General features: G+C 46.1%; 1 protein-coding gene across 1 annotated transcript in view; it reads left to right on the top strand.

Moving 5' to 3' along the window:
* CRPPA (CDP-L-ribitol pyrophosphorylase A) overlaps positions 1 to 27826 on the top strand; it is a 230201-nt gene that overhangs the window by 112524 nt on the left and 89851 nt on the right. The window contains exon 9 of the mRNA XM_068235105.1: positions 21233 to 21358. Coding sequence (XP_068091206.1) covers positions 21233 to 21358 — 126 coding nt within the window. The remainder of the gene's footprint in view (positions 1 to 21232; positions 21359 to 27826) is intronic.

The following is a 27826-nucleotide window of genomic DNA, read 5'->3' as shown; positions in this document are numbered from 1 at the left end:
CATATTACGCAGCGCTGGACAATAAATATATACAATGATACAATGATGACAGACATAACAAGGTTATACAACATAGAACAAAGTTATACATGCAAATTGTACAAAATGCATGATCGTGTGATATGGGCTGGTTAGGTAGGCCCAGTAATACAAGTACAGGCTGTCATAGGAAAGGAGCACATGATCCTGTAGATTACACTAGGGAGTGGAGGACCCTGCCAGAGGTTTACAATCTAAAGGGTGGGGTGGAAACACTAGGTGGGGCTGTTAAATATTCAGTAGATAGTTACTGTGTGGTAGGAGGTGGGTAGGCCATCATAAAGAGGTGGGTTTTGAGGGCTTGCTTGAATGTGTTGAAAGAGGGAACAAGTCTGATGGGTGGGGGCGGCTCTTGAGAAATCCTGCAGGCGGGCATGGGAGTGTGAAATGCGCGGGGTGGTGAGGCGAAGGTCGGTGGAGGATCGGAGTGGGCAACCTGGTGTATACCTGTGAACAAGCTCCGAGATGTAGGTAGGGCAGGTTTTGTGCACCGATTTATCCGTCCAGATAGACTGTGCTGCTCCTGCTGCCTGAGGCGCGCGCTCCCACCGCCCTCCGTTTGCCCCCCTGATCAATGAATGGGAATATACTTCCCATTCATCGATCTAAGTCCCCCACAGAAAAACCGACGGTCTCTTATCAGAGGTTGCGATCCTTCTGCAAAAAAAAAAGTTTCCCGTCCTCTTTCTAGTTCCTGGAAGCGAGATTGTTCGCTTCCAGGACTTTTTTGACTGAAAAAAATAGTAAACTACACCCACATACATTTTTTATTAAATAATTACATTATATTACATTTAAAATTAGCTGTTTACCTCCCACGCCAAAAATTACCCAAATAATACATTTTAATAAAAAAAATTAAAAGAATTACAATTAAAAACAAATAGTTACCTAACGGTCTGAACTTTTTAATAATGCATGTCAAAGGAGTATATTAATATAATTTTTTCAATGATGGGCTTGTAAATAGTGATGGACGCAAATTGAAAAAATGCACCTTTATTTCCAAATAAAATATCGGCGCCATACATTGTGATAGGGACATAATTTAAATGGTGTAATAAGCCGGACAAATGGGCAAATAAAATACATGAGTTTTAATTACGGTAGCGTATATTAATTTCAAACTATAATGGCCAAAATCTGAGAAATAATTAATTTTTTCCATTTCTTTCTTAATCTTCCTGTTAAAATGGATTGAGAAAAAAGAATTCTTAGCAAAATGTACCACCCAAAGAAGGCCTAATTGGTGGTGGAAAAAACAAAATATAGATCAATTAATTGTGATAAGTAGTGATAAAGTTATTGGCGAATGAATGGGAGGTGAAAGTCGCTCGGATGCATCCTGTAGGCTGAAGTGGTTAAGGACACCTTGGGCAAGAATATACCACCCCTCCCCTCCTTGTTTACGCTTTTATAATTGCAGTTTTGTGTTATGAACCTTGAAAAATGGTTGAGTGAATTTAGCAGTGAATTTGGGCAAAGGCAAGAAAAAGGCGTGTGTTATGAATGAGCTGTCAGGCCGTCTGTCTCCCACTGCTGCTGGAGGGTAACAGGATACACTGAGAGGTTGTCATACCAGGGGGGTATCCTCTTACAGTCACGGTACTTGGGGTGTCCTCCGGCCTCCAGGGATAGCTGTGGCTACTGGGAATGGTTACAGGAGGCCGCACAGCAGTGACAGGATCCACATGATATATGGCCTATCTCCCTGCTGATATCATCTAACGTTCCACTGCTGGGCTCAACTCCTGGAGGCTTCTCAGCACCCGAGATCAACAATTCTGCCAAATAAGCACCCTCAGTCCCCGTGATCTGAGATAATGACATGTGACCTCAGCCAGCCAATCGTAAGCAGGTCTCTACAGTCCTGCACGTCCACAGAGATGTTCAGAGGCCTTATTATCAGGGCGGTTCTAGACTTTTTTACACTTGTGAGGATGCATCCACCATCCCCTGATTTGGAATGATCACACAGCACCCTACAATTTACTCTGCTTCATTTAATGTTCTCACATGACATGCTGCAGCTCAGCACAATAACACGCTGGCTAGCTGTGAGTCTGTGACAGACGCACTGCTCACCCTCAGCCATTCCTCCTCAGGAAGGTATACACAGTACAAAAATGCTGCATCTCCTGCTCGGGGGGGCGGAGCTCTTCCCCCTCTTCAGTCTCCGAGCAGCAATCGCCGCTCGGGAGACTGTTAGACGGCGTGATCGCCATCTATTTTTATGTACAGCGCTGCGATCGGCAGCAGCGCTGTACTGGGGACAGCCGTGTGACACAGCTGTCCCCTCCTGAGGCTGGGGAGTGATCGGCTGTCATAGGCTGAAGCTTATGATAGCTGATCACACTGATTGGCTGGCAGGGGGGGGGGGGGGGGGGGAGGGGGAGCAGGGGAGGGTAAATAAAAAATTGCAAAATTTATTAAAAATAAAATAAATATTTGTAAAAAAAACAAAAACTGTGGAGCGATCAGACCCCACCAACAGAGAGCTCTGTTGGTGGGGGGAATCACTGTGCTGTGTTGTGCGGCCCTGCAGCTTGGCCTTAAAGCTGCAGTGGCCAATTTAACAATAATGAGCCTGGTCTTTAGGGGGGTTTAACACTGCAGTCCTCAAGTGGTTAAATTCTCCTTTTCTCCTTATGCTGGGAATACACAATGAGATTTTTCAGCAGATTTACTGTCCGATCATTTTTTTTTTAATCGATTTCTATTCTCTTCTATGAGAAATCGTTTAGAAAAACGATTGAAAACCAGATTGCACATGTCAGAAATTATCTATCGAACCATCTATCTGCCCAAAAATCTCATGGTGTATTCCCAGCATTATCAATAAAACGCCTTTTAAAGGAACTGACATCACACCGTGGGAGCCTTGTTGCATTGTGGGAAATAACAGCTTTTTCCAACTGCCAAAAAATGCATTATCTCTTTCCACTGACATCACCTGCCAGCAGTAAAAATGTCGCCATGTGATAAATGACAGAATGTAAATCAGGGAGAGGAAAGATATTACAACGGGCAAACACTGACTAAATAATCTATAAATAAATATTGTAAAAATTAAGCACTTTTTTTCCATTATGTTATTTTCACTGGAGTTCCTCTTTAAAGAGAACCCGAGGTGGGTTTGAAGACTATTATCTGCATACAGAGGCTGGATCTGCCTATACAGCCCAGCCTCTGTTGCTATCCCAAACCCCCCTAAGATCCCCCTGCACTCTGCAATCCCTCATAAATCACAGCCACGCTGCTGACAAACAGCTTGTCAGAGCTGGCTGTGTTTATCTCTATAGTGTCAGTCTGCTGCTCTCCCCGCCTCCTGCAGAACTCCAGTCCCCGCCTGCATCCCTTCCCTCCCTGCTGATTGGAGGGAAGGGACGGGGGCAGGGACCAGAGCTATGCAGGAGGCGGGGGAGCAGCTGAGACTGACACTACAGATGTAAACACAGCCTCACAGCAAGGCTGTGATTTAGGAGGGATTGCAGAGTGCAGGGGGACCTTAGTGGGGTTTGGGATAGCAACAGAGGCTGGGCTGTGTAGGCAGATCCAGCCTCTGTATGCAGATAACATTCTTTAAACACACCTCGGGTTCTCTTTAAGCCTCCCCACTGTGCTCTACGATGCAATAGTGCGACACAGGAGGGGTGGCCCATGGAGAGGGAGGGAGAAATGAAACCAGACCCCCCTCCCAACACTAATCAGCTGGCCCAGGAGAATGAGGCGGAACCCCAGGACACAGCGGGCTACCGTGGGACATGGGACCATGCCTCCCAACCTACAGTACAGTCCCTGTGACATTGGCACAGTTGGGAGTGATTATTATTTCCTGCATACATTGCTTTCCTTTTCATTTGCTCAGATAGTGTGGTTAGAACTCACGCCCTGTATCCTGGAAAGTGGTGAAGTCACGCAGAGTGCTGCCATTGTTAAGGAAAGCATGTGCGGAGGAGGGGTGGGCACCTGTCGATCACGGCTCGTCTCGCACTTGTATCTACGTCGCCTCGCCTGTGGCAGCTTGTCTCCATACGCCGTTCTAGACAGAGATATTAATTCGACATATGTCTGGGGCGTTCCTTTTAATTGGAACCCCTCAGGGATGGTTTTATGCCTATGAATTTGGGAGTTTCCCTGATTGACATCTGCTAAGTCTTTGAAGAATTCGAATGAAGTGATTTGGCTCTGAGGAGTTTAGTTATGGGGCGGTGAGGTGACCTGTGATTTCTCCCTCACGGGGGAAAGATGTGGAGGCTGCCTGCTCCCAGATGCGATCATTCATTGTTCCTGGAGCACCAGAGAAGTCCTCATTGTGAACCTGGACAGCTGGATAACTGACGTGGCCGAACAATCTCTGGTGCAAAACATTGAGCAGATGACTTGGGGCCAGTGGTGGAACTATGAAGAGTAGGGCCTTAAGGTCACCATGGACACATACTGCACGTGCAGGAAGTAGACTACATGGCACATGGAGGAATGTAGTCATGTGGTTTCTGGAGGTCAGCTGGTGCTGGGAAACTGACGTGGCTCAGGTAGCCGTACAATCTCTGGTGCAAAACATTGAGCAGAAGACTTGGGGCCAGTGGTGGAACTATGAAGGGAAGGGCCTTATAGTAAAGCCTTAAGGTCACCATGGACACATACTACACGTGCAGGAAGTAGACTAGATGGCACAAAGCGGAATATAGTCATGTGGTTTCTGGAGGTCAGCTGGTGCTGGGAAACTGACGTGGCTCAGGTACAATCTCTGGTGCAAAAAGCTTCAGTTTTCTGACTTGGGGCCAGAGGTGGAACTATGGAGGGTAGGGCTTCATAGCAAAGCCTGTGGGTCCCATGGACACATACTGCACTTGCAGGAAGTAGACTGGATGGCACATGGAGGAATGTAGCCGTGGTTTCTGGAGGTCAGCTGGTGCTGGGAAACTGATATTGCTCAGGTAGCCCTACAATCTCTGATGCAAATCACAGAGCAGAGGACTTCAGGTTTTTTACTTGGGGCCAGAAGTAGAGCTACGGGGGGAGTAGGGCCTCATAGCAAAGCCTTAAGGTCCCCATGGACACATACTGCACGTGCAGGAAGTAGACTGTATGGCACATGGAGGAATATAGTCATGTAGTTTCTGGAGGTCAGCTAGTGCTGGGAAACTGATGTGGCTCAGGTATCCATACAATCTCTGGTGCAAAACATTGAGCAGAAGACTTCATTTCTGACTTTGGGCCAGAGGTGGAACTGTGGAGGGTAGGGTCTCATAGCAAAGCCTTAAGGTGCCCACGGACACATACTGCACGTGCAGGAAGTAGACTGTATGGCACATGGAGGAATGTAGTCATGAGGTTTCTGGAGGTCAACTGGTGCTGGGAAACTGATGTGGCTCCGGTAGCCATACAATCTCTGACGCAAAACATGTAGCAGAGGACTTCAGTTTTCTGACTTGGGGCCAGAGGTGGAATTATGGAGGGTAGGGCCTCATAGCAAAGCCTTAAGGTGCCCATGAACACATACTGCACGTGCAGGAAGTAGACTACATGGCACATGGAGGTATATAGTCGTGGTTTCTGGAGGTCAGCTAGTGCTGGGAAACTGACGTGGCTCAGGTTGCCATACAATCTCTGACGCAAAACATGCAGCAGAGGACTTCAGTTTTCTGACTTGGGGCCAGAGATGGAACTACGGAGGGTAGGGCCTCATAGCAAAGCCTTAAGGTGGTGATGGACACACACCACACGTGCAGGAAGTAGACTGGATGGCACATGGAGGAATGTGGTTATCGTTAGGCTGGTGTTCTGGGGATCAGCTGGTGCAGGCATTTCATTTGGCTTAGTAATAAACATGTTGAGTTGTAATTCAAGAATTACCTATTGAATCAGGGCCATTTATGATCTGTTGGTGCCTCAGTCAACACAGTTTTTGTCACCCTCCCCCAGTGTACACAATCTATGGGGAGGATGAGTGAGATGCCTCCATTATGGGACTTACTATAAAATCAGGCAAGGACTATACTGGAATGTTGGAATACATCACATGGACAATGGAAAGTTGGAATACACTACTGCTATGTACACACAATTACAAAAATAGTCCTTATCTTCCCTTCATAACATATAATCCTCTCACCAGATGTTGTTGCTGATTGTATTATAGATCAGCAATGACAGCATTGGTTGATAGCATTGGTTGATATCTCAATCTTCACCAGGCTTCGAATTCACCAAAACATGGATTACCTCAAAGAGATGTATAGAACAACACATAGCGTAATACTGTCACATATATTGTGATTATCACCGTGCACCAACACCCTGTGTGTGCTTCCACCTCTCGTTTATGAGCAACTTATACGCTCACCAGATATTATGCTGACCACGTGGACCAGCCAGTGCGCTTATGATCGGTTAGTCCCTCCTATGGATATATCCGCATTGACCTCACTCCTCTGCGAAGTACCCAGGTTGCTGTGAATGTGAGAACAGCTGGGGCAGGAGGCTAGCTTCTGCTGCTGAACCTGGTGGAGGAGGCAAAGGATGGCAGGCAGAATGGAGGGAGGGAGGGAGGTAGGCTGTGAGTGCTCCACACCAGACTAGATCAGCTGATACCCATGCACATACTGTGCATGGGTATCAGCTGATCTAGTCTGGTGTGGAGCACTCACAGCCTACCTCCCTCCCTCCCTCCATTCTGCCTGCCATCCTTTGCCTCCTCCACCAGGTTCAGCAGCAGAAGCTAGCCTCCTGCCCCAGCTGTTCTCACATTCACAGCAACCTGGGTACTTCGCAGAGGAGTGAGGTCAATGCGGATATATCCATAGGAGGGACTAACCGATCATAAGCGCACTGGCTGGTCCACGTGGTCAGCATAATATCTGGTGAGCGTATAAGTTGCTCATAAACGAGAGGTGGAAGCACACACAGGGTGTTGGTGCACGGTGATAATCACAATATATGTGACAGTATTACGCTATGTGTTGTTCTATACATCTCTTTGAGGTAATCCATGTTTTGGTGAATTCGAAGCCTGGTGAAGATTGAGATATCAACCAATGCTATCAACCAATGCTGTCATTGCTGATCTATAATACAATCAGCAACAACATCTGGTGAGAGGATTATATGTTATGAAGGGAAGATAAGGACTATTTTTGTAACGTTTGGACTACACAGACTCTGATAAAGAGCGCTTTCAGAACTTTGCTTTTTACAATCATTTAGGGTGTTCATACCCCCCATATCTGAAGCGATCCAGAGCCTTTTTTGACTAGTGTGTTGTATTTGGGGCAGGTTTGCCCTAGGGAGGAGCGCTCTATCCACTGTGTACATATGTACACACAATGCAACTTTTTGTCAGATCGACGGGTCCAAATGATAATTTCCGACAAGTCCGATCTGCCTCCTGATCAATAACGGGATACATTTTCAGATCACTACTGCACAAAATCGATCCTGTCCTTGAGTATTAGCAGATCAGATATGTTGGAAATTATCTTTTCGACCCATCAATCTTACAAAATGTACGTAGCATTACTGGACACTACCGGCTACCGGAAATAGTAGTATTTTAATGCAGAGGCTGTAGTATTGTTCCATGTACATTAGAGAGCACCCCTGGTCATTGCCTGTATGACCTAGGCCCAGAAACAGCCCTGAACTGAAAAAAGATTGTATTGTCAATAGACAACATAGAGGCAGTAGATAAATAAGGAAAGAAATGTAAGCTTTACAAATACTGCATCTCATGTCCGTAACAAGGAAACATATTTATTTATTTATTATATTTATAAAGCGCCAACATATTACGCAGCGAAGTGAAGGTGAAACTCCGCTCTAGACCTCTATCAGCCGACAGTGCAGGAAAACGGGTAGCTCACACCCAGGAGTCCATGTAGTGAAGGTGAGATCCGCACTATGTCTGTTGAATAATGACTTTATTGAATTAGAAACCTCTCAATCCAGGACACCACATGCTGACATGTTTCGGACGTGACACCGTCCTTAATCGTAGCATAGGTACAAAGTAGCGGGAGGGCCCCTTTATAGAGAAAGAGACACACCCGGTAAGTGCTCAAAAAACCCACCCAACAGAGAGGAGTGTACATAAAACCGAGGGAACACCCTCACATAGCAAAATATAAAATCAATATGTAAAAAAACTAAATTGATTTAAATGCATACAATATTGGATGGTATAATATACAGCAGCAATGCACAATATCAGATAGATAAATGAAAAATGAAAAAACAAATATATATATATATATATATATATATATATATATATATATATATATATATATATATATATATATATATATGTATATGTAATAGAGCAGACCTAGACAAGGACAGTACAACCTAGACCATAAGTTATAAAGCCTAGGTGACATGATTCAAATCCCATCTTGCATTGAGACCCTTGGGGACACGTGTCCCCAATTGAAAAATCCAAAAGGCTTCTCGAGTGAGAAGGCGCTTGTAAACATCACCGCCTCTAGGGGGCCTCATTATGCGTTCTATACCTTGGAATGAAAAAGAGGACATGTCCCCAGAGTGGACCGATCTAAAATGTTTGGCTACACCGTCCTTAATCGTAGCATAGGTACAAAGTAGCGGGTGGGCCCCTTTATAGAGAAAGAGACACACCCGGTAAGTGCTCAAAAAACCCACCCTGATTATAATCTATGAGGAACAACGACTTGTAGACCTGAAATTGCAGGTTTTCGGAGGTCAAGCAGACTCTTTCCAAATTCAAGACGTTGCAACAATATGAAGATCTTAATAAGAAATTAATGGACAACGTCTCAAAGTTGGAGTCCTTGATCACCGACACCAAACGTGTCAAGTACCTTAGAGATGTTAACGATTATAATAAGAATGTTGTGTATGAGTGGGGACGGTGGGAGACAATGTTCCGGTCGCCGAGATCTGCTGTTCGACGACCGAAATCCAAGTCAACTAAAAAAGTGACCTTTAGCTCACCTGAAACCTCCGACTCACAGTCGGATTTGTCGGATGGCTCCGTAGTCTCCTCACAAGGAGCTACTGGAGGCCCTGGGGCCCCCACTGGTCCGGTTTCCTCTAATGACCCAAAGTCAAAAAACCAGCTACCTTCCTCTCTTCTCACCTCTTATCACAAGAAGAACAACAGGTACAAAAAGAAAAAAGGTCGAAACACACGCGGAGAGGTGGTATAAAACATAGGAGAACCAAAACCTCAAATAATACATCAAACAGTCATACTGTCATTAATCTCTCTGCTACTGTTTTAAGCCCTTCCAAAGTTTCTTTACTCTCACAAGGTCTTTCATTTGCTCCCACTTTTCATTTTGATGTATTTGCCACCCTTTTGGATATAAATAAATTTGTTAGGTCCATTCTTCTGAAAAAACATTTCATGGACTCCCAGGCACAAGATTTTGGAGGTAGTGATATTGCGGCGAAAAAAGGTGTGGCCTTACCTGACATAGGAAACTTTCAGGACACCAAGTCTCTTTTGTCATTAGAGCAATTGCTCACGGAGACGGTGCCTTTAGTTTCAGAGGATGATGTCAGGCCTATCCCTGTCCGCAATCCAGCATTTTACCCCACCTCTGCCCGTAGTCCTCCTGTGGATACTTTCCAAGAACTTAGTGAAAAAGCATTACTTGAACTTGCCTCTAGCGCCCCCGATCATCATAATAATCTTGCCAGCACGGTGGCGTAGTGGTTGCTGCTGTATATTATACCATCCAATATTGTATGCATTTAAATCAATTTTGGTTTTTTACATATTGATTTTATATTTTGCTATGTGAGGGTGTTCCCTCGGTTTTATGTACACTCCCCTCTGTTGGGTGGGTTTTTTGAGCACTTACCGGGTGTGTCTCTTTCTCTATAAAGGGGCCCTCCCGCTACTTTGTACCTATGCTACGATTAAGGACGGTGTCACGTCCGAAACATGTCAGCATGTGGTGTCCTGGATTGAGATGTTTCTAATTCAATAAAGTCATTATTCAACCGTCATAGTGCGGATCTCACCTTCACTACATGAACATATTACGCAGCGTTGTACATTAGTTTAGGTTAGAGACAATATTTAGGGGTGACATACAGCAATATGACAATACAGGAATACAAGAAAGACCAGATCACACAGCACAGTATGAGTACAAGGTAATGCTTAGTCACTGGAGGGAAGAATGGAGATTAGGCGCTACGCGTTATCTAGAGACTGCACTGTTCTATACTCCTGCCTGTTATTGCCTGAGGAACCAGGAATGTACCTGCGAAAGATGTTGCTTTGTATTCGACAGTTTCATGTCTACTTCGTGGAGTTAAGTCCACCACTTCCTCCCTTGAGAATTTTAATGTTTTTAGCTTATTTTATCCTGTTGGCGCCTCTGTTCTCCTTCTACAATGGAGATTAGGCAAGTTAGGTTCACTCAAATGCATAGCATGGGTTCACAGTAATGGAGGTGCATGATCAGGTAGGGCACAAAAGGAGGAGGACAATGCCCAAAGGCTTACAATCTAGCAGGGCAGTTTCTAGGCTAAATTTCACCCAGTTCGAGAGTCAAAAAATTGCCCCCCCCCAATCAAAGCTGCTAAGTGAAATCATGTCAAAAGGCTTCTTGAAACCAACTCACCATTTTTATTTTATTTTTAATTTTTTTACTCTGCGTCTGACCACCTGCCCAGGGAAAAAAAGAGTGACCCCCTCCGCCCCCTAGCCAGGGAGTCACAGTATGGTGGTCTGACCACCTGTCCAGGGAAAAAAAGTGTGACCCTCTCCCCCCCTAGCCAGGGAGTCACAGTCAGACCATGGTGGTTTGACCGTCAGACCACCATGGTCTGACTTTGACTCCCTGGCTGTGGGTGGTAGGGGGGGTGCTCTTTTTGCCCTGGGCTGGTGGTCAGAGCCCACCATGGTCTGACTGTGACTCCCTGGCTGGGGAAGGGGGGTACTCTTTTTGCCCTGGGCTGGTTGGTGGTCAGACTCTGACCACCAGCCCAGGGCAAAAAGAGTGCCCCCCTACCCCCAGCCAGGGAGTCACACTGTTAGACCATCACCATGGTGGGTTCTGACCACCAGCCCAGGGCAAAAAGAGCGCCCCCCTCCCCCAGCAGCCACATCAGAAAGAGAGAGGCAGTGCTGTACATAGACTGCCTGCCTTACTGCCTACTTACCATGAGGTCCATCTCATGGCAGGTGGAACTGGAAGAAGGCGCCGGGCCAGGAACGGTGGGGGTCCGGGCAGGGGACCATGGAGGTGCTAGCAGGCAGCGGCAGCAAGGGCCAAGGCACCCACTAGCAGCAGTGGCAGCGAGGAGCCCGAGTCCAACTGGCCAAAAAGACTCCACCTTCTGGGGCTGGGCTCCGCCGCACACTGCTGCTGCACACAGGGGTGAGCCTGGGGTGCCTGGCACCTGGCAGCAAGATTTTCTCTGGCGCCTATGGGAGTGGTTAAATTAACCGCGCCCAACCACATAACCACACCCATGTCCTGCCTAATCACACCCACACCTTCCACCTCTTTACGCATGCATGTGGTACCCCATTCCTACCCCTCTTCCATGGGCTTGCTCCTGGCTGGCTTTGACTGCCTGGCAGTCTGCTAGTCTCTGGACTGACTCAGGTTGAGAGGCTCTGCGAGTGCGACGCAGTCACACACTGCGTATTTATGGCTGCCTGCGGCCACCGTACTCTCGCTCGCTGTCGTCGGCTCCTCGCCAAGCCCAAGCGTGAGGTGGGCTGCCTGTATCTTTCCCGTTGCGCCGCGCAGCCTGCCAGTGTTGCCAACCTTTCACGTTATTTTTTACTGACAAATACCTAAAAATTTACTGACAAAAGATTATTTTTACTGACAAAATTTCCCCACTAAATGCACATAAGAGACAGCGTTTCACCAGTAAATGCACATAATAAGAGACCGCTTTTCACCAGTAAATGCACATAAGAGACCGCTTTTCACCAGTAAATGCACATAAGAGACCGCTTTTCACCAGTAAATGCACATAAGAGACAGCTTTTCACCAGTAAATGCACATAATAAGAGACTGCTTTTTACCAGTAAATGCACATAATAAGAGACTGCTTTTCACCAGTAAATGCACATAATAAGAGACAGCTTTTCACCAGTAAATGCACATAATGACAAACAGCCAGTTTCCCCAGTACATGTAGCCAGCCTGGACCCCCATTAGGCAGTGAGTGACAGGGAGCCCCTTTAGGCAGTGAGTGACAGGGAGCCCCTTTAGGCAGTGAGTGACAGGGAGCCCCTTTAGGCAGTGAGTGACAGGGAGCCCCTTTAGGCAGTGAGTGACAGGGAGCCCCTTTAGGCAGTGAGTGACAGGGAGCCCCTTTAGGCAGTGAGTGACAGGGAGCCCCTTTAGGCAGTGAGTGACAGGGAGCCCCTTTAGGCAGTGAGTGACAGGGAGCCCCTTTAGGCAGTGAGTGACAGGGAGCCCCTTTAGGCAGTGAGTGACAGGGAGCCCCTTTAGGCAGTGAGTGACAGGGAGCCCCTTTAGGCAGTGAGTGACAGGGAGCCCCTTTAGGAAGTGAGTGACAGGGAGCCCCTTTAGGAAGTGAGTGAGTGACAGGGAGCCCCTTTAGGAAGTGAGTGAGTGACAGGGAGCCCCTTTAGGAAGTGAGTGAGTGACAGGGAGCCCCTTTAGGAAGTGAGTGAGTGACAGGGAGCCCCTTTAGGAAGTGAGTGAGTGACAGGGAGCCCCTTTAGGAAGTGAGTGAGTGACAGGGAGCCCCTTTAGGAAGTGAGTGAGTGACAGGGAGCCCCTTTAGGAAGTGAGTGAGTGACAGGGAGCCCCTTTAGGAAGTGAGTGACAGGGAGCCCCTTTAGGAAGTGAGTGACAGGGAGTACCTTTAGGAAGTGAGTGACAGGGAGCCCCTTTAGGAAGTGAGTGACAGGGAGCCCCTTTAGGAAGTGAGTGACAGGGAGTACCTTTAGGAAGTGAGTGACAGGGAGCCCCTTTAGGAAGTGAGTGACAGGGAGTACCTTTAGGAAGTGAGTGACAGGGAGCCCCTTTAGGAAGTGAGTGACAGGGAGCCCCTTTAGGAAGTGAGTGACAGGGAGTACCTTTAGGAAGTGAGTGACAGGGAGCCCCTTTAGGAAGTGAGTGACAGGGAGCCCCTTTAGGAAGTGAGTGACAGGGAGTACCTTTAGGAAGTGAGTGACAGGGAGTACCTTTAGGAAGTGAGTGACAGGGAGCCCCTTTAGGAAGTGAGTGACAGGGAGTACCTTTAGGAGGTGAGTGACAGGGAGCCCGTTTGAGCAGTAAGTGACAGGGAGCCCCCAGCCGCCGCTCCCGCTCCCCCCTTACCTTGCAGACCTCAGGATCAGCGGCGACCCGACCAGTACCGGCGGGCGCCGGACGCAACCGCTCTATATGCGGAAGTGATGTCACTTCCGCATAGTGCGGGCGCTGGGTCCTAGCGCCCGCACGATTGGTCGCCGCCTGATCGAGGTCTGAGTGAGGCGCCAGGAGGGAGGGAGGGGGAGCAGTGGCGGCGGCCACAGGGACGGCCTGGCGCCCCCCAATCTGTCACTCATCGGCGCCCCGTTCAGCAGAACCGGCTGAACGGGGCAAGAAACGGCCCTGCAATCTAGAGGGAGAGGTAGAGACACGAAAGGTAGGGGACCAGAGTTCAGCTGTGGGTTTAGAGCACTTGTGAGGGGTGGTAGGCCAGAGTGAAAAGGTGAGTTTTGAGAGCTTTCTTGAAGATGTTGAAGGAGGGGACAGCCCTAATGGGTGGAGGTAGGGAGTTCCATAGTGTTGGAGCAGCTCTTGAGAAGTCCTGGAGGCGTGCATGGGACTGGGTGATGCGGGGGGCGGTCAGGCAAAGTTCATTGGAGGAGCGGAGTGAGCGGCTAGGTATGTACCTCTGAGTAAGATCAGAAATGTAGGTTGGACAGGTTTTGTGGACAGATTTGTAGGTCAGACACAGTATCTTGAATCTGATTCTGGACTGGATAGGAAGCCAGTGGAGGGATTCACGAATTGATCTTTACCGGCCATGGAGGAAGCGAGTAAATGGTTGCGAAACATGCTCGGGCAATAAGTGACATTGGATGTAATCTTGTGACCAGCCCTTCACGGACACAAAAATCAAATAAACCCCAAAATTTCCACTTTGAGGAGAAAGCAAAGATCAAGCAAGACAAGCCTTTGTTAGGAAAAAAAAAAGATGTTGCCTCTTCTGTTTTGATAGTCATGACTCGAGAGTGAGAAGTGATAAAAGATACTTGATACTTGTCCTCCATACTAATGATCAAATCTTTAACTCCTCAAAAATCGTCCACATCTCCTTGTGTTTACTGCTGCCACATTCTACCCTTCAAAGCCTTTATGTACAACCCCCACTACCTCCTCCATGGACTCCTGATGCTGCTCTTTGTGCTTGGATCCCTCCCGTTCCCCAGCCCTTGGTCTCAAAGTATTTGACTATATTCCTCTGGTGACGAGTGAATCAGAACTGCACATGCACGAGTTCTAAACTCCACGTGCTTTTCACACCACTTGTGCATTTCGACGCTCACGCATGCACAGTTCAGAATCACTCTCCATCGTTGAGAAATTTAGGGAGGCTGGCGAGAGAAGAGGACTTAGCATGGGGAATGGGAGGGACCCCGAATAAAATGAGCAGCATCCTGACTCTAAAGATTAGGTAATCTAGTTAACCATGGGCTTAATTCAATTCCCCCGATTCTGGGTTGGAAGACCTTGTTATTGCTATCAAAGAAGACCCTTGCCAGCAATGCTCATCTGAGATCAGCAGGTGGTCATGTATGGCCATCATGACAGAGTCTAGACTAGCCCAAGCAGGTTCTATCTCCATTCAGAGGAGCAGTTCAGTAATTGGACAAGACTACTAAACAGAAATGTATCGTCCATCTTGAGAAAGAAGTTTAGAGATCTGCAGGAACTTTTGTTTTGAGACATTAACCTTGATATAGGTTGCTCTCTAGAAGAAGGAATAAAGAGAAATGCATGTATTTTATTGGTGGCAACCAAGGACAACAGTAGCTCTTTCCAGAAACAGAAATAGAAATGGTTTCAATCCAGACCTCTTCATCGGAACCAAATGTGGAAGAGAACCTTCAAAAGTGGAGAGAGATGGATGAAGAGAACCAGAGAAGAAGCAGAGCCTCCCGAGAGACCTGAGATAGAGACAACTGTGGGAAGCATCTTAGCTGAAGAACCACAGGAGGCCCTATTGTTCTGAGACTAATGACAGCCATAGCTGAGGTTTCACAAATATTTCTAATATGTTCTAACAATCAATTACTGGTGTTAAAACAATGAAGGAATTTAAGAAGTATGCAAACAGGACTTCTGGAGTGCGAGGAAACAAACCGAAAATACGGGATGAGTCAATGTGAAAAGACTTCTCTTAAAAAAAATCTGTTTGGAAAAGTTTCCATACCAAACAGGGACTCGTAAAATACATTTCTGAAGGTCTAAGATGGAACGTGAATTCACCATAATAAAAGTACTACAAGAAAAAAAAAGTGAAATACTAATAAAATTTGGGAATAGTGGGGCCAGAAAGGGTGGAGAGAAGCAGCAAGTTGGAGAAGTCAAGGGCTGCATATACTGGAAGCACCTAGGGATGTCTTATTTTTTTAAAGATCAATCTTAAGACCATGTATGTCTGTCCCCATAGAGTGTGTGGTTTTACACTCGGCTAATATGGGCACTTTGGTCATGTTTTGTCTTTTCAGTTTTCCACTGCCTCCCTGCCATAGTTGCCCAACCTCCCCCCCCCCCCCACCAGTAATTGTCCCGGGTGTAGCCATAGTCAATGATCAAACGGCGCCCAGAAATGTTTACCCTCAGTATAGTTAGGTAGGAAGCCAGGTATAAGTGCTCCAGTATATGTAGCTAGTATAGTTGTCAATCAGTATAGGTAGCTAGTATAGTTGCCTCAGTATAGGTAGTATAGTTTCCTCAGTATAGGTAGCATAGTAGCCCCCACTATAGGTAGTATAGTTGCACCAGTATAGGTAGTAGTATAGGTAGTATAGTTGCCCCACTATAGGTAGTATAGTTGCCCCACTATAAGTAGTATAGTTGCCCCACTATAGGTAGTATAGTTGCCCCAGTATAGGTAGTATAGTTGCCCTAGTGTAGGTAGTATAGTTGCCCCACTATAAGTAGTATAGTTGCCCCAGTATAGTTGCCGCAGTATAGGTAGTATAGTTGCCCCAGTATAGCTGGTATAGTTACCCCAGTATAGCTGCCCTAATATAGGTAGTATAGTTGCCCCAGTATAGGTAGTATAGTTGCCCCAGTATAGGTAGCATAGTTGACCCAGTATAGGTAGTATAGTTGCCCCAGTATAGGTAGTATAGTTGCCCCAGTATAAGGAGTATAGTTGCCCCAGTATAGGTAGTATAGCTGCCCCAGTATAGGTAGTATAGTTGCCCAAGTATAGGTAGTATAGTTGCCCCAGTATAGGGAGTATAGTTGCCCCAGTATAGCTGGTATAGTTACCCCAGTATAGCTGCCCTAATATAGGTAGTATAGTTGCCCCAGTATAGGTAGTATAGTTGCCCCAGTATAGGTAGTATAGTTACCCCAGTATATTATAGTTGCTCCAGTATAGGTAGTATAGTTACCCCAGTATAAGTAGTATAGTTGCCCCAGTATAGGTAGTATAGTTACCCCAGTTACTTCCCCCTCCCTCCCTCTCTGCAGTCTATAATGATGGTGAGGGGAGCGGCGGTCGCGGGGAAGTGGGGGGGGGAGAGGCGATATGCCGCTCCAGGGCCCATGCTGCCTGAGGAAGCTGCCTCACTAGGCGTCATGGAGCACCCGCCCCTGGCCATAGCCATCTAAATGTGCTTCAAGACGTTCTGTTATGTGACCATGATAACTTGGCAATCCATTATCTCCATAACTATTACAAGTTTATCCTTCATGCATTCCATTACCAAGTGCAGTTACTGCACGTCTTCTCTGTAACAAAAACAAGCCGATCTCCCCAACCATATCTCAGAAACATTAAAACTAAAGGTGGCCATACACGATACAATAAAATGATCCGATTTTACGGCAATTCGATAAAAACAATCGTATCTCTCGAAATAATCGAAAGGTTTTTTTCATTCAACTGAAAAATCCTATTTCCCGTTTTTTTTCAATTTAATTCGATCCGGAATGCCAGATATTTATCTTCAATTTCTACTAAAGATTGTATGGTGTGTGTTGGATGGTCAATGTATTAATATACACACCCTAGCAATTTTCTCAGAGTTTCCAATCATTTTTATCATAATTGGGAAAAATTGAACATACGTGTGTGTGGTACATTGGTCATATTTTTGAAATGTTACAGTCAGTCAGAAAAATTGATTGTACTTCTTAAATTGAACAGATATTTAAAAAATTGTATGGTGTGTGGCCACCTTTACAGAGCTCACTTTAATTTTTTTGAGATATTTCGAAATCAAAGGCTAACTTTTTTTAGTGCGCAGCATAAACCTGAATTGTGTAGCCAAAACCCACCATAAAGGTGCTCATTAACAATCCAATTTCCAAAGCGATAAACCGTCCGATCATTGCCATCAATCGGAAACAATCATTTTGTCCCATTAACAATTAGGGGAAATGATAAGCAATCAGATCAAAGTAAAAGAATTGTTATGAAATTCAGATTAACAGATCAATGGATAGAAAGATCGTTCATCATCGATCAGCACCAATACCGATACCCAATCTGATCCATCATACGGTCAATCGTTTGAGAGTTTGTACTCCTAATGGGAGGTCTGAGTGCTTCGTTCGCTAAGAAACAGTGACAGGCCGCTTCAGATAAGATTTTTACTGCAGGGACGTTGAAAGGGTCATTAGCTCCGCTCTGTTTCATAGTTTAAAATACAGTGGGGTTTGTAAATAGCAAATATGATGCAATGCTATAAAGAAAAGCTATATAACTGAAAATAAAAAATGAGACCCTTTTCTTTTCTACTAATGTTCTATCAATTATCCATACTGTACATACAGTACAATTCATTATATCATAAGGGTTTTTTTTTCTCGCTTCAGTGTAACTTCAAGGGGGGGGGGGGGGGGGCGGAGGATAAGCCTTTGTACGCTCGCGACAGCTTGGCTGCGTTTCAGGGGCTGATTACCTCCAGTGTGAGTGGGGTTATCTGGAGAGCGTAGAATAAGAATCGGCTTTTGTCAGCCCGGCAGTCAGTGTGAAGGGATGTCATTTAGCAGTGTGTGAAATTTAATAGCAGTCCTGCGGGTTGAAATACATTACACCTGCAAGTGCAGACCTGATGCCTGGTCACACCGTCACCGCGACACACAGGATCTGTTTCACCAGGAACGCCGATCCCAAGTGCTTGTCTCCAAATCCCACAAGCCCTCATAAATCACTTATTTGTAACTGCAAACCCCGTGCAACTGACACAACCGCTCTGGCCTGCCCAGCTCTGCGCCTGTCTCCAGGCTATGAAGTCACTAATCACTATCTTCCTCAGGTACAGCTCATCTCCAGCCAGAGCCTTTTGTTTAAACAGTTAGCTTGTTGTTACTCTTAAGGTGTAACTCTGATTTTACTGAGATACTTATATAGCACTGACATCTTCTGCAGCACATTACAGAGTACATAGTCATGTCACTGAATGTCCTCAGAGGAGCTCACAATCTAACCTTGCCATAGTCATAGTCTAATGTCCTACCATATTATTATTATGTATTTATATAGCACTGACATCTTCTGCAGCACATTACAGAGTACATAGTCATGTCACTGACTGTCCTCAGAGAAGCTCACACTCTAATCCTACCATAGTCATAGTCTAATGTCCTACCATATTATTATTATGTATTTATATAGCAGTGACATCTTCTGCAGCACATTACAGAGTACATAGTCATGTCACTAACTGTTCTCAGAGGAGCTCACAATCTAATCCTACCATAGTCATAGTCTAATGTCCTATCATATTATTATTCTGTATTTATATAGCACTGACATCTTCTGCAGCACTTTACAGAGTACATAGTCATGTCACTGACTGTTCTCAGAGGAGCTCACAATCTAATCCTACCATAGTCATTCATTGTTTTATGTCCCTATTGTAGTTTAAGGCCGTTTTGGGGGAACCAATTAGTTCTATGCTGTACGACTTTTGGACACCAAATGGAAATCAGACATGTCCGTTGTGGTGTCTCTTAAGGTGGCCACATATGATACAATCAAAACGTTAGATTTTCCTGCTTTTTGATATGATCAGTTAAATTATTCAAACTTAGAGTAAACCCGTGGAGGCTGCCATATTTATGTATTTTTAAATAATACCATAAATACATAGTTATTTGGGTTGAAAAAAGACATACGTCCATCGAGTTCAACCAGAGAACAAATACAGCACCAGCCTGCTCCCTCACATATCCCTGTTGATCCAGAGGAAGGCGAAAAAACCCTTACAAGACATGGTCCAATTAGCCCCAAAAGGGAAAAATTCCTTCCCGACTCCAGATGGCAATCAGATAAAATCCCTAGATCAACATCATTGTTTATATTATATTGCCCTTATATTGCCCTCTGATGTATTTATACATGTTCATTAGATCCCCTCTAAGGCGTCTTTTCTCTAGACTAAATAAACCCAGTTTATCTAACCTTTCTTATCCCACGTATCAATTTTGTTGCTCGTCTCTGCACCTGCTCTAAAACTGCAATATCTTTCCTGCAATGTGGTGCCCAGAACTGAATTCCATATTCCAGATGTGGCCTTACTAGAGAGTTAAACGGGGCAATATTATGCTAGCATCTCGAGTTTTTATTTCCCTTTTAAAGAGACTCCGTAACAAAAATTGCATCCTGTTTTTTATCATCCTACAAGTTCCAAAAGCTATTCTAATGTGTTCTGGCTTACTGCAGCACGTTCTACTATCACCGTCTCTGTAATAAATCAACTTATCTCTCTCTTGTCAGACTTGTCAGCCTGTGTCTGGAAGGCTGCCAAGTTCTTCAGTGTTGTGGTTCTGTGATGCATCTCCCTCCTCCAGGCCCCTCTCTGTACACTGCCTGTGTATTATTTAGATTAGGGCACCTTCTCTCTTCTCTCTTATCTTTTACAAGCTGGAAATCCTCCTCTGAGCTGGCTGGGCTTTCACATACTGAGGAATTACATACAGGCAGAGCTGTCTGCACTCTGCAGGAAGAAACAGCCTGACACTTCAGTGGAAGATAGCTGCAGAGAGAAAGAAACACAAATGATCTCTTGAGATTCAAAAGGAAGGGTGTATACAGCCTGCTTGTGTATGAATGTATTTTCTATGTGTGGACATACTGTACATCAATCTACTTCCTGTTTTGGTGGCCATTTTGTTTGTTTATAAACAAACTTTTTAAAACTGTTTTTAACCACTTTTAATGCGGCGAGGAGCGGCGAAATTGTGACAGAGGGTAATAGGAGATGTCCCCTAACACACTGGTATGTTTACTTTTGTGCGATTTTAACAATACAGATTCTCTTTAATGCATCCCAAAATTTTGTTAGCTTTAGCTGCAGCGGCTTGGCATTGAGTACCAGTTGCCTGGCAGCCCTGCATATCCTCTGCCTCTAATACGTTTAGCCATAGCCCCTGAACAAGCTTGCAGATCAGATGTTTCGGAAAAATTATATTAGTCGCATGCTTGTCTCAGGTGTGTGATTCAGACACTACCAATGTCAGCATGATCGGCAGGGCTGCCAGGCAACTGGTATGTTTTAAATGGAAATAAATATGGCAGCCTCCATATACTTCTCACTTCAGGTGTCCTTTAAATGTAGAAAAACATTTATTTGTTACAGATGTTACAATTCCTGCAATAAATCTTCAGTGTCTACTTCCTGCTTTCATGGAAGCAGGCATAGGGTTAACTTCCTGTGTTTACAAATTAGCTGCTCTGCCATGGCAGAGAAGATTCCTGAGCTGACACAGCTGAAAGATCAAATTACACTAGTGATTAGTCACAGATGAGGGGGAATTAGACGGGCTAAACTCTCTAAATACACACAGGGTGCATTTCTCTGTGTTTTCCTTCTGTCCTGTGCAAGAGTTCAGGTCCACTTTAAGATATGTTGACCCATAGTTCAACATATTTGGGCCCTGCTTTCAGACATTTTAAGCACACAGTTTTTTGTTGTAGTATTTAATGTCTACTAATATTACTTGTTTTACTTTTTTTTTGTCTTAGGTCCACCTAGATGTCACCGAGAGGAGTCTGGGTGACTCTCAGAGGCTGTCCGGGATTCGGCATCTGGCAAGGGAAGCACAGAAGTCAGACATATTGCTGTATGGTCTACTCATACCCTTCACCCAGGTATGTGCAATGGCAGCTATACATCCACCGGGGACTCCACAATGACAGCTATACATTATATGAGTAAGAAAAGGTGTTCTGAAACCTCTGTAGAGAGTGTAGACTAGACCTGATGTGCAGATACCAGAAAAGGTATTCTGAAACCTCTGTGGAGAGTATAGACTAGACCTGATGTGCAGCTCACAGAACATGTATTCTGAAACCTCTGTACAGAGCATAGACTAGACCAGATGTGCAGATAACAGAAAGGGTATACTGAAAGCTCTGTACAGCGTATAGACTAGACCTGATGTGCAGATAACAGAAAACATATTCTGAAACCTCTGTAGAGAGTATAGACTACATCAGATGTGCAGATAACAGAAAAGGTATTCTGAAACATCTGTACAGAGCATCGACTAGACCTGATGTGCAGATAACAGAAAAGGTGTTCTGAAACCTTTGTACAGAGCATTGACTAGACCTGATGTGCAGATAACAGAAAAGGTGTTCTGAAACCTCTGTGGAGAGTATAGACTAGACCTGATGTGCAGATCACAGAAAATGTATTCTGAAACCTCTGTACAGCATATAGACTAGACCTGATATGCAGATAACAGAAGGGGTATACTAAAACCTCTGTACAGCGTATAGACTAGACCTGATATGCAGATAACAGAAGGGGTATACTGAAACCTCTGTAGAGTGTATAGACTAGACCTGATGTGCAGATAACAGAAAAGGTATTGAGAAGCCCCTGTAGAGAGTATAGACTAGACCTGATGTGCAGTTAGCAGATCCCAGACCTAAGAGTCTGAGGAACGGATGCATGTTACCACTGCCAGACCGGCAGTGTACAGGTACAGCAATGCTTGGTGTCTGTGTTCATGCTGCTGTTAAAGCACATCTGAATTGGACCAAAAAAGTAGGCTTTACTTACCTTGCTTCTTCCGTTCTACTATATGTCACCACACCTCCCAGGCAGTATGGATGAGCCCGATTCATCCCGGGAAAAATAGCTGAAAACGGTACGGACGAGTCAGGTTCATCCAGCAGTCCTAAGGCCGGGTGCACACATACCAGAAACGCTAGCGTTGTGGAAAACGCTGCATTTTTGCTGCTAATGGAAGTCTGTGGTCCGCAGGAAAAATGCAGATAAAAAACGCATATGCATTTTCAAATCTGCGTTTTTTAATACGCAGTTTTTGTTGTATAATATTCACAGACACATCAAAAACGCACATAGTGAAAGTCAATGGGAATACGTTTTCCATGCATTTTTATATGCGTTTTTTTCCCAAAAATATATATATATATTTTTTTTTAGGTGGGTTTGAAACTTTTATTATACTCACAACGTGTACTAGACTCTTGCTTGATACATAACGGTAAGTTGCAGGGAAAGATTTCATGAAAATTAACTGAACCGCTTTTTACACAGGAATCCAGTGAGGGGGTGAGAATTATAAGGAGGCTGCCATTTTTATTTTCCTTTTAAACAATACCAGTTGCCTGGCAGCCCTGCTGATCATTCTGGCATCAGTAGTGTCTGAATTACACACCTGAAACAAGCATGCAGCTAATCTTGTCACACTTCAGTCGGAGCACCTGATCTGCATGCTTGTTGACGGGCTGTGGCTGAAAGTATTAGGGCTGGTTCAGACGGGCGTCTGCGGAGCGTTTACTGGCAGCGTTCAGGACTTGGTGTTAAACGCTCCCATTCAAGTGAATGGGAGCGTTTGTACCGGGCTTTTACCGGCGTTTACGTGAACGCGGCGTTCGGGTCCCGATTTTCCCCGGCGTTCAAGGCGACCCTGGACGCTACATGTAGGGTACTGGGGCAGTTAACCGCCACGGGTAATGTTCCCCTAGGGCAGGGGTCTCAAACTCGTGGCCCGCGGGCCATTTGCGGCCCTCGATACAATGTTTTGTGGCCCTCGCCGGAAAAAGCTTCCTTATAGTTCGCTTCAGTGCTCCCAAGTAATCCGCCACATCCCCGCCGCTAAATGAGGGCTGCAGAGCCCCCAAATTGCCCGGGGGGCAATCCGCCGGCATTTCCTGGAAGGGGCAGAGCTTTCAGCTTCAGCTCTGCCCCTCATGACGTCAATCGCCGCCTCTCCCCACCCCTCTCTGTGAAGGAAGGGTGAGAGGGGCGGGCAGAGGCGGCGATGCGCCGCGATTGTGAAATTCCTTATGTGGCCCAGCCTCATCCTGACTTTGCCTCCTGCGGCCCCCCAGGTAAATTGAGTTTGAGACCCCTGCCCTAGGGGAAGAAAAACACCGACCGCATCCGAAAGCTACATGAAGGCTGCTGAAAGCCCGAACGCGTCGCCGCCACCACGCCACCAAACGTGACGCCACAGAAAGCCGGGCAGACGTCCGTGTGGACCAGCCCTTAGAGGCAGAGGATCAGCAGGACAGCCATGCAATCTGTATTGTTCTAAGGGAAATCAATGTCCGCCTTCATGTGTGTTTTGCCTCGGGTTCCGTTAAATAAGCCTTTTTTTTGTGGGTGTTGTATGTGCGAATGGAATCCCACAACTGCGCATTCACTGCCTTTCACCAGTGCTTACTGCAGGCTGATATGACCCGTACTGCAGGCTGATATGACCCGTACTGCAGGCTGATATGACCCTTAGTGCGGGCTGATATGACCCTTAGTGCGGGCTGATATGACCCTTAGTGTGGGCTGATATAACCCTTAGTGCGGGCTGATATGACCCTTACTGCGGGCTGGTATGACCCTTACTGTGGGCTGGTATGACCCTTACTGCGGGCTGATATGACCCTTACTGCGGACTGATATGACCCTTACTGCGGGCTGATATGACCCTTACTGTGGGCTGATATGACCCAGGTAGCGGGTGCAGACTCTTTGCACCTAGCAGCAGAGAAGCGATTGCTTCATGCAGGACTCCCTGATGTGGTCTCCAGCCTGGCAGAGCCTCAGGTGAATATGACCCCCTCATGTTGTGGTGGGCGGGACCTGCATGCCCTGTGGGGAGGAGCCTATGTGAAGCAAGTGTTAAGTGTTTGTTAATGACCCTTAAATCCTCGGGAGGCTCCTCTCGGCTGATCCTGGGCTTTGTTATGTCTGTAAGCTGTTTGTTATCCGCCGCTGGGAACATCTCATCCGGTGTGTGGAGATGTAAACCTGTCACTGAGGACGTTACCTGACATTATATATAATTATGCGTCGACACCTCGGCTGGGGGGATGGGAATAAAGGGGGGCTCCGCTTCTATTCCATGGTACATCATACATAATTGTGCGCTGACACATCGCTGGGGTGACAGGATTAAAGGGGGGTTCCGCTTCTGTTCCATGGATACATCATACATAATTGTGGGCTGAAACCTCGGCTTGGGGAGGGTTAAAGGGGGGCTCCGCTTCTGTTCCAAAGGTACATAGTGCATAGACAAGGGCAGGATTCAGGATTATCAAAATTTACATGCGGTTTTCTAAATGTGCGAAAACGCATTTGATGCGCATCTAACGAAAGTCAATAGAAAATTACGCTTCTGCTATAATTCCCGGTTTTGTGTTTTCGCATGCATGAAAAAACGTACTTGCAGCATAACTTTGCACATCACATGCAAATTCCCATTGTTTTTAGCTGCAATAAAAAAAATCATAACGCACAGCTATAGAGATTTGGATGCGTGATGCAAAAAGTGCAGCATGCCGGCCGATTTTTCTCCACGCATGCGATTTTACTTCAGTAGGCTCCGTATCTCTGTCTGAATTCACATGGGGGGGAAGGGCAGAGAATCGCACGGGTGAAAATGGGCCCTCATCACTTTTCCCTTTTATATTTTGGCCATGTTCTGCATTTTGGGAGTTTTCACATTCCGATTTTTTCCCCCCTCCTTTTTTATGCATATTTTTGCATTCTAACTTCATATGCATATTTGTATGCATTTCAAAATCAATTTACATGAAATCTGATGTAATTTACTTCACTTTGGCATGTACATTTTTACATTTGAAATGCAAACATTCACATTTTCAATGATTTGCTTGCAGAGGCGTAGCGAAATTTTTCAGCGTCCGGGACAAATGCAGTATTTGCGCTGCATGGGGGACTCCTGTCGCACACTTGTAGCCTGTTACTTGTAGGTTAATTTTATTGCCAAAACTATTAGCTATAAGTGGAGGCTGAACTAACTCAGTAATAACCAGTGGGGCAAAATGACAAATATGGAGCATTGGATCCTGGGCAAAAAAAGAATAAGTGCACTGAAAGTAGGTACTTTATTGATGATGAGCAGAGGAGGGCTGGAGGGGGAGGTGGGGAGTAGATGGGGAGTCGGCAGAGAGCAGTATAGAGCAGGGGAGAAGATCTGCCCCTTCCTTATTCTTTCAAAAGTGCTGTAGGGAGCAGGAGGCATTGAGGGACAGTGCAGTCCGATTCAGTGCCCACAGATGCTGCGCCCGGGGACAGATGTTCCCCCTTGCCCCCCCTTAGCTACGCCTTTGCTTGCATGGTATGCGATTTGTGTGTGCAATGTAAAAAGTGTATTCATGTAGGCAGTTTTTTTCTGCAGAAAAATAGGATTCGAAAATTCGTACAACAAACGCATGTCAAATGGGATGCTTATGACTTAAATGTGCAGCGAGAGTGATTCCGCAGTAATAGAAAACGCACACAAATTTTGTCCGTGTGTTTTTAGTTTGCTACATTTCCTCCTGCATGTTGATGCCGGCACTACAGTGAGCAGGGACAGGAGTGCTGCTGCTTCCGCTGCGCATGCTCTGCACTGCAGTATAAATAGGGATGGGGGAATACAGAAGGGGAGAGGGGAAGGAAGGAGGCGTGAAGGGTGACAGAGATGGCACAGAGGGACACAGTGGAGGCAGAGGTAGACAGAGATGGCACAGCGGGACACACAGGAGGCAGAGGTAGACAGAGATGGCACAAAAGGACACAGTGGAGGCAGAGGTAGACAGAGATGGCACAGAGGGACACACAGGAGGCAGAGGTAGACAGAGATGGCACAGAGGGACACAGTGGAGGCAGAGGTAGACAGAGATGGCACAGAGGGACACAGTGGAGGCAGAGGTAGACAGAGATGGCACAGCGGGACACACAGGAGGCAGAGGTAGACAGAGATGGCACAGAGGGACACAGAGGAGGCAGAGGTAGACAGAGATGGCACAGCGGGACACACAGGAGGCAGAGGTAGACAGAGATGGCAAAGAGGGACACAGTGGAGGCAGAGGTAGACAGAGATGGCACAGAGGGACACAGTGGAGGCAGAGGTAGACAGAGATGGCACAAAGGGACACACACGAGGCAGAGGTAGACAGAGATGGCACAGCGGGACACAGTGGAGGCAGAGGTAGACAGAGATGGCACAGCGGGACACAGTGGAGGCAGAGGTAGACAGAGATGGCACAGCGGGACATAGTGGAGGCAGAGGTAGACAGAGATGGCACAGAGGGACACCCAGGAGGCAGAGGTAGACAGAGATGGCACAGCGGGACACAGTGGAGGCAGAGGTAGACAGAGATGGCACAGCGGGACATAGTGGAGGCAGAGGTAGACAGAGATGGCACAGAGGGACACACAGGAGGCACAGGTAGACAGAGATGGCACAGCGGGACATAGTGGAGGCAGAGGTAGACAGAGATGGCACAGAGGGACACCCAGGAGGCAGAGGTAGACAGAGATGGCACAGCGGGACATAGTGGAGGCAGAGGTAGACAGAGATGGCACAGAGGGACACAGAGGAGGCAGAGGTAGACAGAGATGGCACAGCGGGACATAGTGGAGGCAGAGGTAGACAGAGATATCACAGAGGGACACAGTGGAGGCAGAGGTAGACAGTGGTAGCACAAAGTGGGGCTCTAAGGGCACAGGGGGTAGATCCGCAGTGCGATATGGCCGGCAAGTCACAAGATAGATACTTGTATGCGGTGAAATGCTGCAGATTTGGTCTGGATTCAGGAGCAATGTAAATAGGCCATACTAAAGTTAGAGAGATAAGGAGGCTGTCATACTTATTTTCTATTTTTAAAGGGGCACTATGGCGAAAAATTGTAAAATGTAAAATATGTGTAAACATATACAGTACAAATAAGAAGTACGTTTTTTTTTTCCAGAGTAAAATGAGCCATGAATTCCTTTTCTCCTATGTTGCTGTCACTTACAGTAGGTAGTAGAAATCTGACAGAAGTGACAGGTTTTGGACTAGTCCATCTCTTCATAGGGGATTCTCAGGAATTTATTTATTTTCAAAAGCACTTAGTGAATGTCAGTTGCTATGTCCAACTACCAAAAAACTGTGTAGCGAGCAGGGAAGCTGGCCAGCATCATTGTTTAAATCCTTTTTAGGGAATATCTTTATAAAGAACTAGCTGATTGCCCGGCGTTGCCCGGGCATGTATTTGGCTGGTGTTGACTCTGCATAATTTTTCTAACCCTAACACACAATTACTCACTGACCAAGTTTGTGAGCTTTGCAGTCTTTGGTATCAATAATTTGC

Source organism: Hyperolius riggenbachi, chromosome 5, assembly GCF_040937935.1.
Source record: "Hyperolius riggenbachi isolate aHypRig1 chromosome 5, aHypRig1.pri, whole genome shotgun sequence".
NCBI classification, from domain to species: domain Eukaryota; kingdom Metazoa; phylum Chordata; class Amphibia; order Anura; family Hyperoliidae; genus Hyperolius; species Hyperolius riggenbachi.
The sequence above is the reverse complement of the archived record's forward strand: the minus strand, read 5'-3'. Positions and strand labels throughout refer to the sequence as shown.